This window comes from Rattus norvegicus, chromosome 1 (genome assembly GCF_036323735.1).
Source record: "Rattus norvegicus strain BN/NHsdMcwi chromosome 1, GRCr8, whole genome shotgun sequence".
Classification (NCBI taxonomy): domain Eukaryota; kingdom Metazoa; phylum Chordata; class Mammalia; order Rodentia; family Muridae; genus Rattus; species Rattus norvegicus.
This window is the reverse complement of record NC_086019.1, coordinates 44,598,747-44,611,263: the sequence shown is the minus strand read 5'-3', so window position 1 is coordinate 44,611,263 and position 12,517 is coordinate 44,598,747. Positions and strand designations below refer to the sequence as shown.

The window sequence follows — 12,517 nt, the reverse complement described above, 5'->3', positions numbered from 1 at the left end:
GTCTTGTCTGCACTAAGTTTGCAAAAGAATTTGAAGGGATGAAAGCAATTTTTTCTGTACTTCATATTTCACCCAAGAGGAGAAGAACATAAACATGACATGAATGGGCATGAGAAGATTGGCACCTAGTGAAATGCAGAATGGCCCTCTCTGTCTCATCGAGGGAGAGATTCACAAGTGCCCAGGAGCCGGGTAGGAGCATCAGTTAATACTAAGCTCAAGTACCATTTAAAGCCAATGAATAATTGACCTGGCGAACTGACAAGGACTTTGACAAATGATTGCAGCATGTAAGAAAATATGCTTGCCTCCTTGTAGAAATTTGAGGTTTTCCAACAACCCATCAGCCACTTTCTTCAGGAAGGGAAAAGGTGCTGAAGAGTACTTTCAGGCTATAGTGAAGAACCAAAGGTTACATTCCAGGCGCTCAGTTGTTTACTAATCTTGCCTTCCCATCTCACATGTCCAACTCTGCATAAGTAAATAAAAGTTGATAAGGAGTCTCCAAGGTCAAGCCGACTAGAAGCAGGAATGTGTACTATCAACAATCAAGATTCCAGCAAATATCACTCCCTGGCACAACAGAAAGAAGTGCTTGGGCTTTTGAACTCCGCACTTAAGTCTTGCTGAATGGAACCTGGTTCATTTTGCTCTCAAGAATATCTCCCACTACTACCAGGAGATTTCAAAAGTTTGTGCACTCTCTTGACTAGCTCTGAAACCACAGTGAGATCTTAGACTTCTAAGCACAAGCAATATAAAGTGAAAATACTGCTAGGATTATTTAAGAATGGCAAGCTAATAGTAAGCTTTTTCTTGTCACTCCTCAACAATGTGACAGATTTCCATTGCCTCTAAAACCCAAGTCCATTATTAATAGTACACACAATTCAATGCACAAGTGCTCTGCATTTAGTATTATTTCACATCCGGGAGTATATTTCGCATGCACAAAGATCTCCCTGGTACAGCATTTAAAACTGTCTATTTATTTTCCTTTTTCAAGACAAGGTTTCTCTGTGTTGCCCTCTCTGTTTGGAAACTAGGTTTTCTGGCTCCTGAGTGTGTGTGTGTGTGTGTGTGTGTGTGTGTGTGTGTGTGTGTGTATCCCACCACACTGGACTATGCAGCATTTTAATATCCATTCAGCAAATTACTCCAGCTAAAATCCATAACAATCTACAAATACCACAAGATCTAGCTTCTGACTCCCCTACCCTTCTTGATGAGTTCTAGGCACTTTTTTTTTAATGTCGTTCTTTGTGAGGTCAATACGGTTCAGCTGATGGTTCAAAGTCTCAGACTTAACTGACCATTCAAGATTCTCATGCTATGTCTCTATTGACAGTTCTTTTAACACTCGGGTTAGTATCTTTCATTTACTGAAAATTTTGATTGCCAAATTTCTTCTCATTAGTATATAAACTTCCTGAAAGACAGGGCTTGAGTCTTTTCAGCCATTTTTACTTAGAGGCTCAGTTCTCGGGTACAGGAAAAGCTGCCAAGATTTTGGTAAGCAACACCATTCACATCCCCCCCTTTTTTTTTGAACTCAAAAACGGATTTATTTTCAAAGCTATCATAAGCCTAAATTTTAGTTTCAAACCCAGCCCCCACGGCCCAGCTAGAGCATCTACTCTGCCGTGCTCATCCAACCCTCAGACCGATACTACACTGGCCTCCTGAGCCAGGGACCTGGAGGTTACACATTACTCTTTTTACGCAACGCTTTCACACTGAAAGGCAGAGTTGAGGCCAATCTAGGACCACTGGGAGAATTCCCACCACAAACCTCAGAGCACAGGAACCCCTCCGTTCCAGAAAGAAAAAAGCTGGTTTAGTACCTGGAACAGCTACATGCCAAACTGTCACACAAAGCTACCTGTTGCTTCCAACCCAACTCCCCCTTGGGAAAGTCCTGAACCGTACACTGAGTCCGATCTGAGAGTTGTTTAGCTCCAACAAATGTGCACAGAACCCTGGCTCGTAACCATTGTGCTGATTTTGCCCCAATTGTTTGAATTCTGCCCCAATTCTTTGCAAGGGATATAATCCCCTGTTAAAATCTGCTCAGGGTCGTCTCCCCTTGAAGTGGGAGGGCTAGACATGTTGAAATTAAACTCCTCTTGCTATTATATTACATTGATCGCTGCCTCCGAGAGTCTTAAAGAGGTCCTGGAAGAGGTTCAACTTGGACCTCAAAAGAACGTGAAAAAGCCAGAAAACTAGGAATAAACAAAAAGATTTTAGATAAAAACTAGATCCACCCAGCATTTGTATGACTTAGTCTAATCTTGGTTCCGCCTTACACAGGAGCTACGCGGAACACTAACAGAAAGTCACATACTCTTGCAGAAAAGCAAGAGGGAAATGGCAAGTGGAGGGGGTTGGCCTATCTTGGACAGAGCATCCAGTAGCTTTGAAGCTCAGTATTCTGAATAAGAGTCCGGTGTATTGTCACCACTTAGACACAAATTCAAGGCGTGCACTGACTGCTCAGCATCATTAGTGGTGCACTACAGGTCACCAAAAAACTTATTAATATTTTCACTCCCTCCCTTGCTACAAAAATATCCACGTAGTCAGGGCCCTCCACCCCAAAGAAACAGGAGTCTGACTTATTTAGGACTTATTAGGGGGAAAAGTTCGGCTGTTTCCTGAGTCTAGTCAACAAAAGAACACGTAAAACAAAAGACATTAACACTTGTAAGAACTCGTGGTGGTTGAAAACCTAAAAGAATGCAATGGCCAGGTATTAGGCCACGCCCACAGCCTCCGGAAGGCGCCCAGCCAAGGGACGCCCGGGTCCTGCTGCGCGCCGTCCCGGGGGGCAAGGGCAGTTCTCCGGCCGTCACCTGTCCCGCCCCGCTAGTCCACCCCGCCCGGAGGGAACCGCCAGGTCCCTAGCGCGCAGGCGCCAACCCGCCAACACTGCAGCTGCCGCAGTGCAGCACGCAAGCGTAGGCGCTCCAGGCACGGGGTGGAGCCAATTTAGGAGGGAGAGTAGAGCGCGCCTAAATCCTAGAGAGGCGGGTCCGGAGCCTGGGGAAGGGCCTGTTTTCCGGAAGGTGTGGACGTAGGGTGGCGGGTTTGCAGCTCAGCAAACTCTCTCGTAACAGATGATGGAGGAAGACCAGGGCCCTGTCTGTACTCATCACAGACCTTCAGGCAGAAGTCGGAGCTACCCCCAGGACATGAGGACTCCCGGGAGGCCGGTTCGCGGGATAATGGGGGGAGGGCAGCATGGCGGGTATACGCAGGCACCCCGCCACCTTCGCAGGCCACGCCTACAAGGGGATTCTTGCCAACTCTCAGCATCTTAGGGGAGGCATGCATCTGGGTGTGGGAGGGGCCCAGGCTCCAGGGCTGGCTCCGCCCCCGCGCCCTCCTATTGGGCAACCGAGGGCGTCCTCTCAGGCCGCCTGCCTATTGGCACGCGCGTGCAAACGCCGCGCCCCATTGGTCTGTTCTGCTTTGGGCACGAAATTCAAAGATTTTAAAAGTACCAGCTGGCGCCTTTTAAGAGCTACAGCTCGGCGCCGCGGCTAGCCACCTCTCTCTTGTGGTCGCCGCCACCTCACCTGCATTGGAACCCAAGTTTTCCGGCATGAGCCGGCGCGCCTGCGGTGATCTCCCCCGGCCGTCCTCCTGTCTCTGCCCTCTTGACGCGCGGACGACCGTGGACGGTGAGTGTGAAGTGGACATAGTGGGGAACCCCACTCTGTGGCCGCAGCCTCAGAGACGGGGTGCTTGCAGATTACGGGGTTCCGGGCCTCAGGCGACCTCCCAGACCCGGGATGTGGAGGCTGGGGGCGCGGGGCGCGGGTGGCTGGTGCTGAGTGGCACAGATGTGGTCGGCCTTGCACGGGGACCTATCATCCCATCCCACCCCGAGACTCCGAACCGGGGACGTGCAAGGTAGTGGCTTCTGCGCGCCGGATTCCACCCCCTGCCTGGGCGCCAAATGCCCCCTCCTCTCCCCTCCCCCACTCCTGTCCAGGCTGTGACAGGACTGCGGGACCCCAGGCTGACCAGATGGCCCCATATCTATCCCCTACACCCCCCATTTCACAGCTTTCAACTACCTCACGTCCAAACTCAGTCTCCTAAACTTTTTGCCCTCAGAGTCCTGGCTGGAGAGCGCGGGAGATTGAGCTCCGCGCTTATCTCCCGCCTTCCCTCGTGCACCGCGCCCTCGGGGCACCTCCCACCACCGACCCCCTCAGCATTTTTAGGGGCTCCTTCCTACCTCCCGCCAAATGTAAAGACCTCCCTACCCCCGCCTGCCCACTGTACCAAATGGAAAAAGATTTATTTTCTCCCCTTTTTTGCCTCTTCTCAATAAGTCTCAAGGCCAGGAGTCGGCAGGGGAGGGTTTTAAAAAGCGCCTTTTTGCCTCCAAAACCATGAATTTGCCTGTAGTGTTTAGCTGATGAAAGAATATCAGAGTGGTTGTTTAATTTTCCTGTGTTTTGAAGAATTAATGGTCACTTGTTCCAAATCTTGGGTGGGAGCAAAGAAAAACCGGTTGCTTATTTTTTTTAAATCTCTTGGGGCATCTCAAAGAAAGATGCATCGGTTTTACCCTAGACGTTTTCGAAACTGAAGGAAAAAAACAATTCTAAATATAACTTCGATAATCTTCCTTCATCAGAAAAGGAATTAAGTTCTGAGGGGAAGAAACTGCTAGCTTAGCAGAATGTGTTTGTAGAGGGTTACCTGAATCTCCCTTTAAAAATCAGAAATTTAATGGTTTTACGATGGGCTTCTTTTGCTCAACTTTCCTTTCCAGGAAATGCTTGCTGCCCCCCAAGTCCCCTCCCCCACTTGGTTTACAGCCTTGAGGAAAGTTTAAAAAATAATAATTAGTACATTTAAATATTTTTCAAAGTAGACTTTAAGATTTTCTCTTGACTTATAGTTTCAGTTACCTTCCCTCACCCTTAAGTAAAGGGTTGGTGTTCGACCTCGGCCACATGGCTGGGTACTGATACTGAAACCTAGGTAACATATGGAGAAGCTAAGAAACGTTAACACCAGCTTTAATTTCAGTATTTAATATGGAGTGTAAAGCCTATATCTAGAAGTTAAATGAGAAGTCAGCACTTTATAACTATCAACCTTTCCCCACTCCCAGGATTGGCCAAGAGGTGCTATCTTGAGTTCTAAAACAATGAAATAATGAAATATTTTTCCTTTTATCTGTAAGTTCATTTTAAGGACAGACACCCTCCCTCCCCCAATCTAATAGAATGAGCTGATCAGAAAACTCATCAGATTTTTTCGTTTGAAGTTTTGCCTCCTAGTTTTGTACTTGGGTGGAATTTATCTTGATTTGCAATGTAAGAAATGCCAACAAGTTTGCCTTACTGTGACTAACTAGATTTTTAAGAAGCTCCTTTCAATTAGCTCCTTAATATGGTTTTGTTTTCTTTCCCATTTTGTGGATGGAAAAACCAAGGCCAGAATTTTTGTGGTTAAGTGGTGAATGAAATGGTAAGACTAGATGTGTGCCTCACATTTGTTTGATTGGGGTGGGGGTGGCTATGGAATACTTCCTTTTGTTTAGGAGCACTTAGTTGATCTTTGGAAGCCTGTTGCTCTAAGATGGATTTATCGATTTTATATATGTACTTTTTCCCCAGATTTTTATCTTCTGATACTTTTCTCTAATTTAGAAAACCAAAAAAGAGAGAATCCTGTAGTCTGGAAAAGTTTTTAAAAAATGCTTAAACAAAATGTGAAATGCAGTCCCAGGCCAACTGGAATAGCTCATGAGTGCAAGAGTTAGAGCAGGCTAAGCCAAAGATCAGCATTGTAAACGGTAGGCGAAGAGCATCTCTCCGCACTAGCTTAGACGCCAGAGCTGCCCACTGTGGTTTTCTTGCTCCTGCAAGTCCTCTGTGTCTTGCAGAATTGAGGAAGTGCATCTCATGTCAGAGGTACTGACTAAGGGGGGATCATGAAAGTGGCAGCTAGGGTGAATGTGCGTGCCACCTGTGTCTAGTCACATAAAGGTTGTCCTCTGACCACTTGTGCATCTTGACTCTTGGCATACCCGCACAGAAGAATCAAATGGGCGGACGGAGAGGGGACTTAGTTCATTAGTTCAAAGAAAGCCTGTGGAAATGGTAGCTAGATGGGATGTGGCATCCTGAAACAGTGTCATGTATGGGTTTTAGTTTGTAGTATTGGGTTAATGTCCTGTCTGTTGGCACATGCACACCATGGTGATGGGAAGTACCCATTTCTGGTGCTGGGTATATAAGGGCTGTGATACTGTAAACACCCTGGGTTCAGTCCCCAGCAAGAGGTTAGGGATCAAGTTAGCACAAAAGTGATTTTTATTGTTTCATGTGTTCTTTTTGTAGGTTGTAAAGAAGAAAGCCCTGTTCTTTCGGTTACCATGAAGTGTTTTAATTGCAACCCTGATCTTTTGGAGCTTGAGGTGGTGAAGACTGAGGACAGTGGGAGGGAAGGTTCCTACAGTCCTGTGTGTTTGGAACCTTCCTGTGACAATTGTGTTGGAAACCATGAAAGATTGTCTTTTGTCGAATCACCAATTGTGGGACATGATAACAAGGAAAATCAACGTGTACAAAATATACTAGATAGTTCAAAGGAAGTGGAAGAGCTGGAGGCCAGCAGACTGTATGAGGACAGCGGCTACTCCTCATTCATACAGAGTGACAGTGACGATGGCATCCTTATCCTGGAGAATTTCAGAAACAGTTCCCAGGCCCATCTGCTGCTGTCATCGCAGAGCCCAGACCAGCATCCCAACAAAAACCTGCTGCCTGCCCTGCATTTTGAAAGAGTGGTTTGCTCAACATTAAAAAAGAATGGCAAGCGAAACTCTAAAGTGGATCAAGAAATGCTGAAGGAAGTTATCGCCAGCGGAAACATTACACTGCAAAATATAATTGGCAAGAAAATGGGCCTGGAACACCTAGATATCCTGGCTGAGCTCTCCCGGAGGGGATGTATGCACCTGTTAGCTAATATTTTCATGAAGCTCAGCGGCATGGACTTAATAAAGTGAGTTTGATTGCAGTGCTGACTTTAAATGCTTGGTTGACATTTGAAGTGGATGAAAATCTGCATCCTGTCTTTTCAGTTTGAATTTCACACTCTTGCCATTAGTATTCTATCCTGCATTATCTGACTAGCTGAAATGAAACGGGTGGCTATTTTGGTTTCTGTTATTTCCTGGTTTCTGTATTCTGCATTGTGAAGTGTGCCTTTTCAGTTGTGTGTAATAGATTTTTTTCAAAATTGGTTACAAGTAGTCTAGTGTCCTATGAAACAACTAAGGTAGAGATCCACACACTGTACCAGTGTAAAATTGTTTATCCCAATAGGTACTCAAGAAAAAAATGGGTACAAGTTTGGTGGGAGCGTTTAAAAAACTTTGGCCCTTTACTAGTCTGGCTAAGCACTAATAACTAGGCTCCGTCATACCTAAAGCTTAATCTACTCGGTTTCAGGACTTAGTCGGCTAGTGTAGTTTGTAGCCATTCGCTTCTGTTCTCTGTTGGACTTAGACCTTTGTCTCCTTTGTTTTTTAGTTTGTCTAAAGTGAGCAGAATTTGGAAGAAGATACTAGAAAGCGATAAAGGAGCATTCCAGCAATACAGCAAAGCCATGCAGAGAGTCATTGTAAGTCTTTCAAAATGCTGTTTTCTTAAGCTGCCAGAGGTAGAGACAAATGCTTGTAAATGCCTTAAATTCATGTACAGGTCTTCTGTAAAATTCATTAATAGGCCTACGTTTAAAAAATTCTACTCTGTGTGACTTGGAAACACTGTAGTGTGTGGACTGATTTACAAACAACTGTTGAAAAATTGGTAACGTGTTTATCAGTTACGAGAAAAATAGTGAATTATCAGCACACTGAAGACTTACTGTAGAGAGTGATTAAACCTTCCTAATGCTGTAACCTTTTAATAGACTTCCTCCTATGATGAGCCAACTATAAAATTATTTCTGTTGCTACTTCATAACTGTAATTTTGCTACTGATATGAATTGTAATGAAAATATGCAGGATATGTGAATTGATCCCTGAAAAAGGGCTATTTGACACACCACAGAGTGGTCACAAGCAACTGGTAGAGAACTGCTGGTATAGAGGAAGAGTTTAATTTTCTGAAGTACTTGGTAATTGTGATATTTTTGGCAGTTGATCATTATGTGACTGAAATACACCCATAAGGCAGGGTTGTGGCAAGCATCTCTAATCTTGGAATGCTGCAGCCTTGAGAAGTTTTAAGGACAGCCTGAGCTACATCATGAAACCATCTCAAAACCTAAAATGTGTTTGTTAACTGACTGCTGCCATCTACTGGTAGTGGGAAGAATGACCACTTGTTCTGAGGACAGAATTTTAGTCTTGACCTTGGCTAGTTTAAAAGGCTCCTTGAATTCCTAATAGGCTTTTCTGATTCACACTTTGAGTGGGTCTGTTTTGGAGTGTTTCTGTGCACAGCTCTGTCCAGGGCAGGGCGCTAGTATTGCATTCCTTTAATCAACTGCAAACGTAATGAGTACAAAAAAATTTAAAATCTCTTTTTAAACTTTCGATCAGGAAAGCAATAAGTTGTCACTACATGCTTCAACCAGAGGATATGTCGTGGGCAGAACTGCACTAACCTGTGTTCAAAAGTCATCGACCTGGGCACCTCCCAAAAATGTTCAACCCAGTCAACGTGGTCAGAGGGGTTCTGTCTACAGCCGGCACAATGAGTTCCTGGAGGTAACTGTCTTTAGAAATGAGGAATACATATAGAAATACAGCTTCATACGACAGTTTGGCACTGTCTGATATCTAGTGTCTGCTATTAAATTAGTTGACATGATGATATTGTTTGGGTTTATAGTAAACATTTTATAGTTGCTACTGTCAAAAGGAGAACAGTTGGATAAAAGGTATTCCTTTTAGAAGTTAAGGCCTCCTACTCTGAACCCATTGGGTGATATATTCTAAAATGTCTGTATTGGAAGCATGGCTGCCCTTCCTGGTTTAGTTAACATTCATTCAGGACACTAAAATTCATGTGTGAATTTTTTCTTTTAGGTGGCAAAGACATTGAAAAACAACGAAAGCCTCAAAGCCTGTGTTCGCTGTAATTTCCCTGCAAAATATGACCATTATTTAGAGCGAGCAGTCTGCAAACGGGAAAGTTGTAAATTCGAATATTGTACAAAGTGTCTGTGTGCTTACCATAACAACAAAGACTGTTTGAATAGCAAGAACCTAAAAGCCAGCTGCAAAATGGGTCCTTTGCCTGGAACTAAAAAGAGTAAAAAGAACTTACAAAGATTGTGACCTTTTAGTCGATCAACTGTACATCGTAAGGGCTACTTTAAAAGAAAAAAAAGAAAAGAAATCCGATTTTAACTTAAAGTAAATGTAATGTTGATCCCTTTTGTGAATGGAGGACATACAGCCTCTTAAAATAATCACAGCTTAATGCTAAAAAAATTAAATGTCCATAAAACACCAAGATTGACTTATGCAAAATTTATTTTATCTATTTGTAGTTACATGCTAAGACAAAATTGATTGGACTTTTTGGCAAGTGAAGTCTGGATTTTTTATGGAGTCTTGAAAACAGATGTGCTTCAGTGTTAGCCTCTGAGACACGTTTTACCAAATTTGTATTATGTGCCTATCAACTTGAGTCTGTCAATTTAAATGTTTGTCAGTATGAGCTTTTCAGTGTTAAGTATCCTTTGTAGAGTCCTGTTTATTTCTGAAGTCTATTTTAATGTTTTTATGTCTGTAAATATCTTATTATGTACCAAAGAAAAAAATAAACATAATTTTGTTACGATAATCTTGTCAGAGGTTTAGTGATGTGTGCCGTTTGATTTTATGAATGTGTTAGCCCTGAAGTGCATTAAGCTGTGGAGGGAATTGGGTGATCACAGAGGGGCTTGCCATATCCTCGCTGAGTTCTCTTCCAGTGTCTTTTCTTGCTAGTCATACAGACTTGTAGATAAACATCTTAGTTGAAGCAGCAACTCCTTAAAACAATGAAGGGCCCCTGAGTTAATCATCCACCAGCAAAAACATGAGGGTATTTTCTGTCTCCACAATACCTATCGCCACAGGGAGCCTAGGGGACATTTAGTGCCAGCTCTGCTTGTTCACCAAGGAGTGGGCCAATCTGTGGTGCTGGTTTAGTGGTCTCTGTCAGTCAGTCACCTTATGCTTATGAGAATTCTGTCCTTCAGTTCGGTCCATATCAAGGTGGGAACATGGCAGCATCCAGGCAGGCCTGGTGCAGGAGGAGCTGAGTTCTACATCTTCATCTGAAGGCTGCTATCAGAATACTAACTTGCAGGCAGCTAGTACGAGGGTCTTAAAGCCCACGCCCATAGTGTGACACACCTCCAATAGGGCCACACCTAATAGATTGCTTCCCTGACTTTAGGGATTCCTGATGAACAAATTACTATTCTAGTGGGATTACCTGTAGAAATAATTTGACGGGTTGGGGATTTAGCTCAGTGGTAGAGCGCTTGCCTAGGACGTGCAAGGCCCTGGGTTGGGTCCCCAGCTCCGGAAAAAAAAGAATTTGACACCTCTTGAAGCTGTCAGTCATCTGTACTATTAGCATATTATATATAATAGGGCATGAACAGGGATTTTGATTTTGTGTTTTGGTAATTTTGATTTCTGAATGCATCCTGGAGTTGGTGGTCCATTTTTCTCCTTACATTTGAGGAATTATTAGTTTGTCAAAAGGGTTTCATTTTATGGCCGTGGCTGTCCTGGAATTCAGACATCTATCTGCCTCTGCTGGACTTTGAGGAATTTCCGTAGTTGCATTAAATATGCTTTTTGTGTCGTTAATCTTTACCTCAGTTTCTTCAACATCACTGGTATCGGATTTAGTTTCTTAGTTGTATCCCAAGCTTTGGAAGTTGTGATTGTTTCTCTCCAAGCCCCCTTATTATCTAAATGTAATTGTTCCTAGGTACGTGGTCCTGCCACTCTTACCTGACTAGCCTCACCTATTCTGGGTTGGAGTGGGGGTGGGGGTATCTTAGGGTTACTATTGCTGTTGATGAAACACCATTACCAAAAGCAGTTTGAGAAGAATTATTTCATTCATAGTTCATAATCAGTTCAGCATCAAAAGCAGGCAGGACAGGAATTGGGGCAAGAGCTAAAACAGGCCACAGAGGGATGTTGCCTACTTGATTGCTCATTCTTCAGGCTTCCTCAGCCTGCATACTCCCCACAACAACCCCTTCACCCCATACCCCTCAATTGGTTTTGGTTTGAGACAATTTCTCTGTGGCCTTGACTGTTCTGGAACATAGACTAGGCTGACCTTGAACTCAAGATATCCACCTGTCTTTGTCCTTTGTCTCCATGGATGCTGAGATTAAAGGCATGGGGCATCTCACCACAGCAGGGTTCTCAGCCTGATTTCTTAGAGAACATGGCTGCTAGCATAAGGATGGCATGCTCCACCTCAGGCTGGGCCTTTCCCCAATCACTAAGAAGATGCCCTACCAACTTGCCTACTGCCCATCTTGTACAGGAATTTTCTCAACTGGAGTTCCTCCTCTCAGATTCTAGTTTGGGTCAAGTTGACAAAAGTAACTCACACTAGAGGGCTTTCTATTGATTTTCTTGTTTTAGTCTGATTTGTTGAACTTTTCTCCTAGATTTCTGGGTTTTGTTGCTGTAATTTTTTTAAACTTAATTTTTTTTAAAGATTTATTTACTTATTATATATAAGTACACTGTAATTGTCTTCACACACACCAGAAGAGGGCATCCGATCCTATTACAGATGGTTGTGAGCCACTGTGTGGTTGCTGAGATTTGAACTCAGGACCTCTGGAAGAGCAGTCAGTGTTCTTAACCACTGAGCCATCTCTCCAACCTGTTTGTTTATTTCTTAACTCAGAATTTTCCCACACACGTTTTGATTTGTCTTTTTATTTTCATCCATTTTATTTTGATCCTTTTTAAGCTCATTGATTAGTTTTCAAACCTGACTGAGAGCTGGAGAGCTCAACCATCTGTATTGGGATCTGATACCCCCTTCTGGTGTGTCGGGTGTGTCCGAGGACAGCTACAGTGCACTCATATACATAAATAAATAAATCATTTTAAAAAAGAAAAAGCTGAAGTTCTTGTTCCACGCTTCCACCTTTTCAGTGCTTTCCTGAGCTTTCAAAGGAATCCTTCAAGACTGACTCCTATTGTGTTTTTTGATTAGCATGTGTATTGTGATGGAGATCTCTTATAGTTTGGTGGGGAGTGTCTTGTTGGACAGCACCCTGCTGAGGGTTTCTCTCCAGTACTACCAGGAAAGAAATCAAGAAGCTGTAAAGTACAACTGAGACTCCTGGGGGTGGTACCAGCACCCCTCTTTGCCCCAGGTACATATATGTACACAATGCTGGGCACTCGGGTCTACATACCCTGCAATGGTATGCAGACTTTCCTACCCTTCTTGACTGCCTTTTCTGTTTCTCTGAGCTTAGCTGCC

General features: G+C 43.8%; 1 protein-coding gene across 1 annotated transcript; it reads left to right on the top strand.

Annotated features, from left to right (window-relative positions):
- Positions 1-3,482: 3,482 nt before the first annotated feature.
- Positions 3,483-9,852, top strand: Fbxo5 (F-box protein 5). Its single transcript, NM_001106206.1, has 5 exons — positions 3,483-3,686; positions 6,372-7,038; positions 7,569-7,659; positions 8,587-8,754; positions 9,076-9,852. Exons 1-5 carry the CDS (start codon positions 3,608-3,610, stop codon positions 9,325-9,327), a joined length of 1,257 nt encoding a protein of 418 aa, NP_001099676.1. The 5' UTR covers positions 3,483-3,607; the 3' UTR covers positions 9,328-9,852.
- Positions 9,853-12,517: the final 2,665 nt, after the last annotated feature.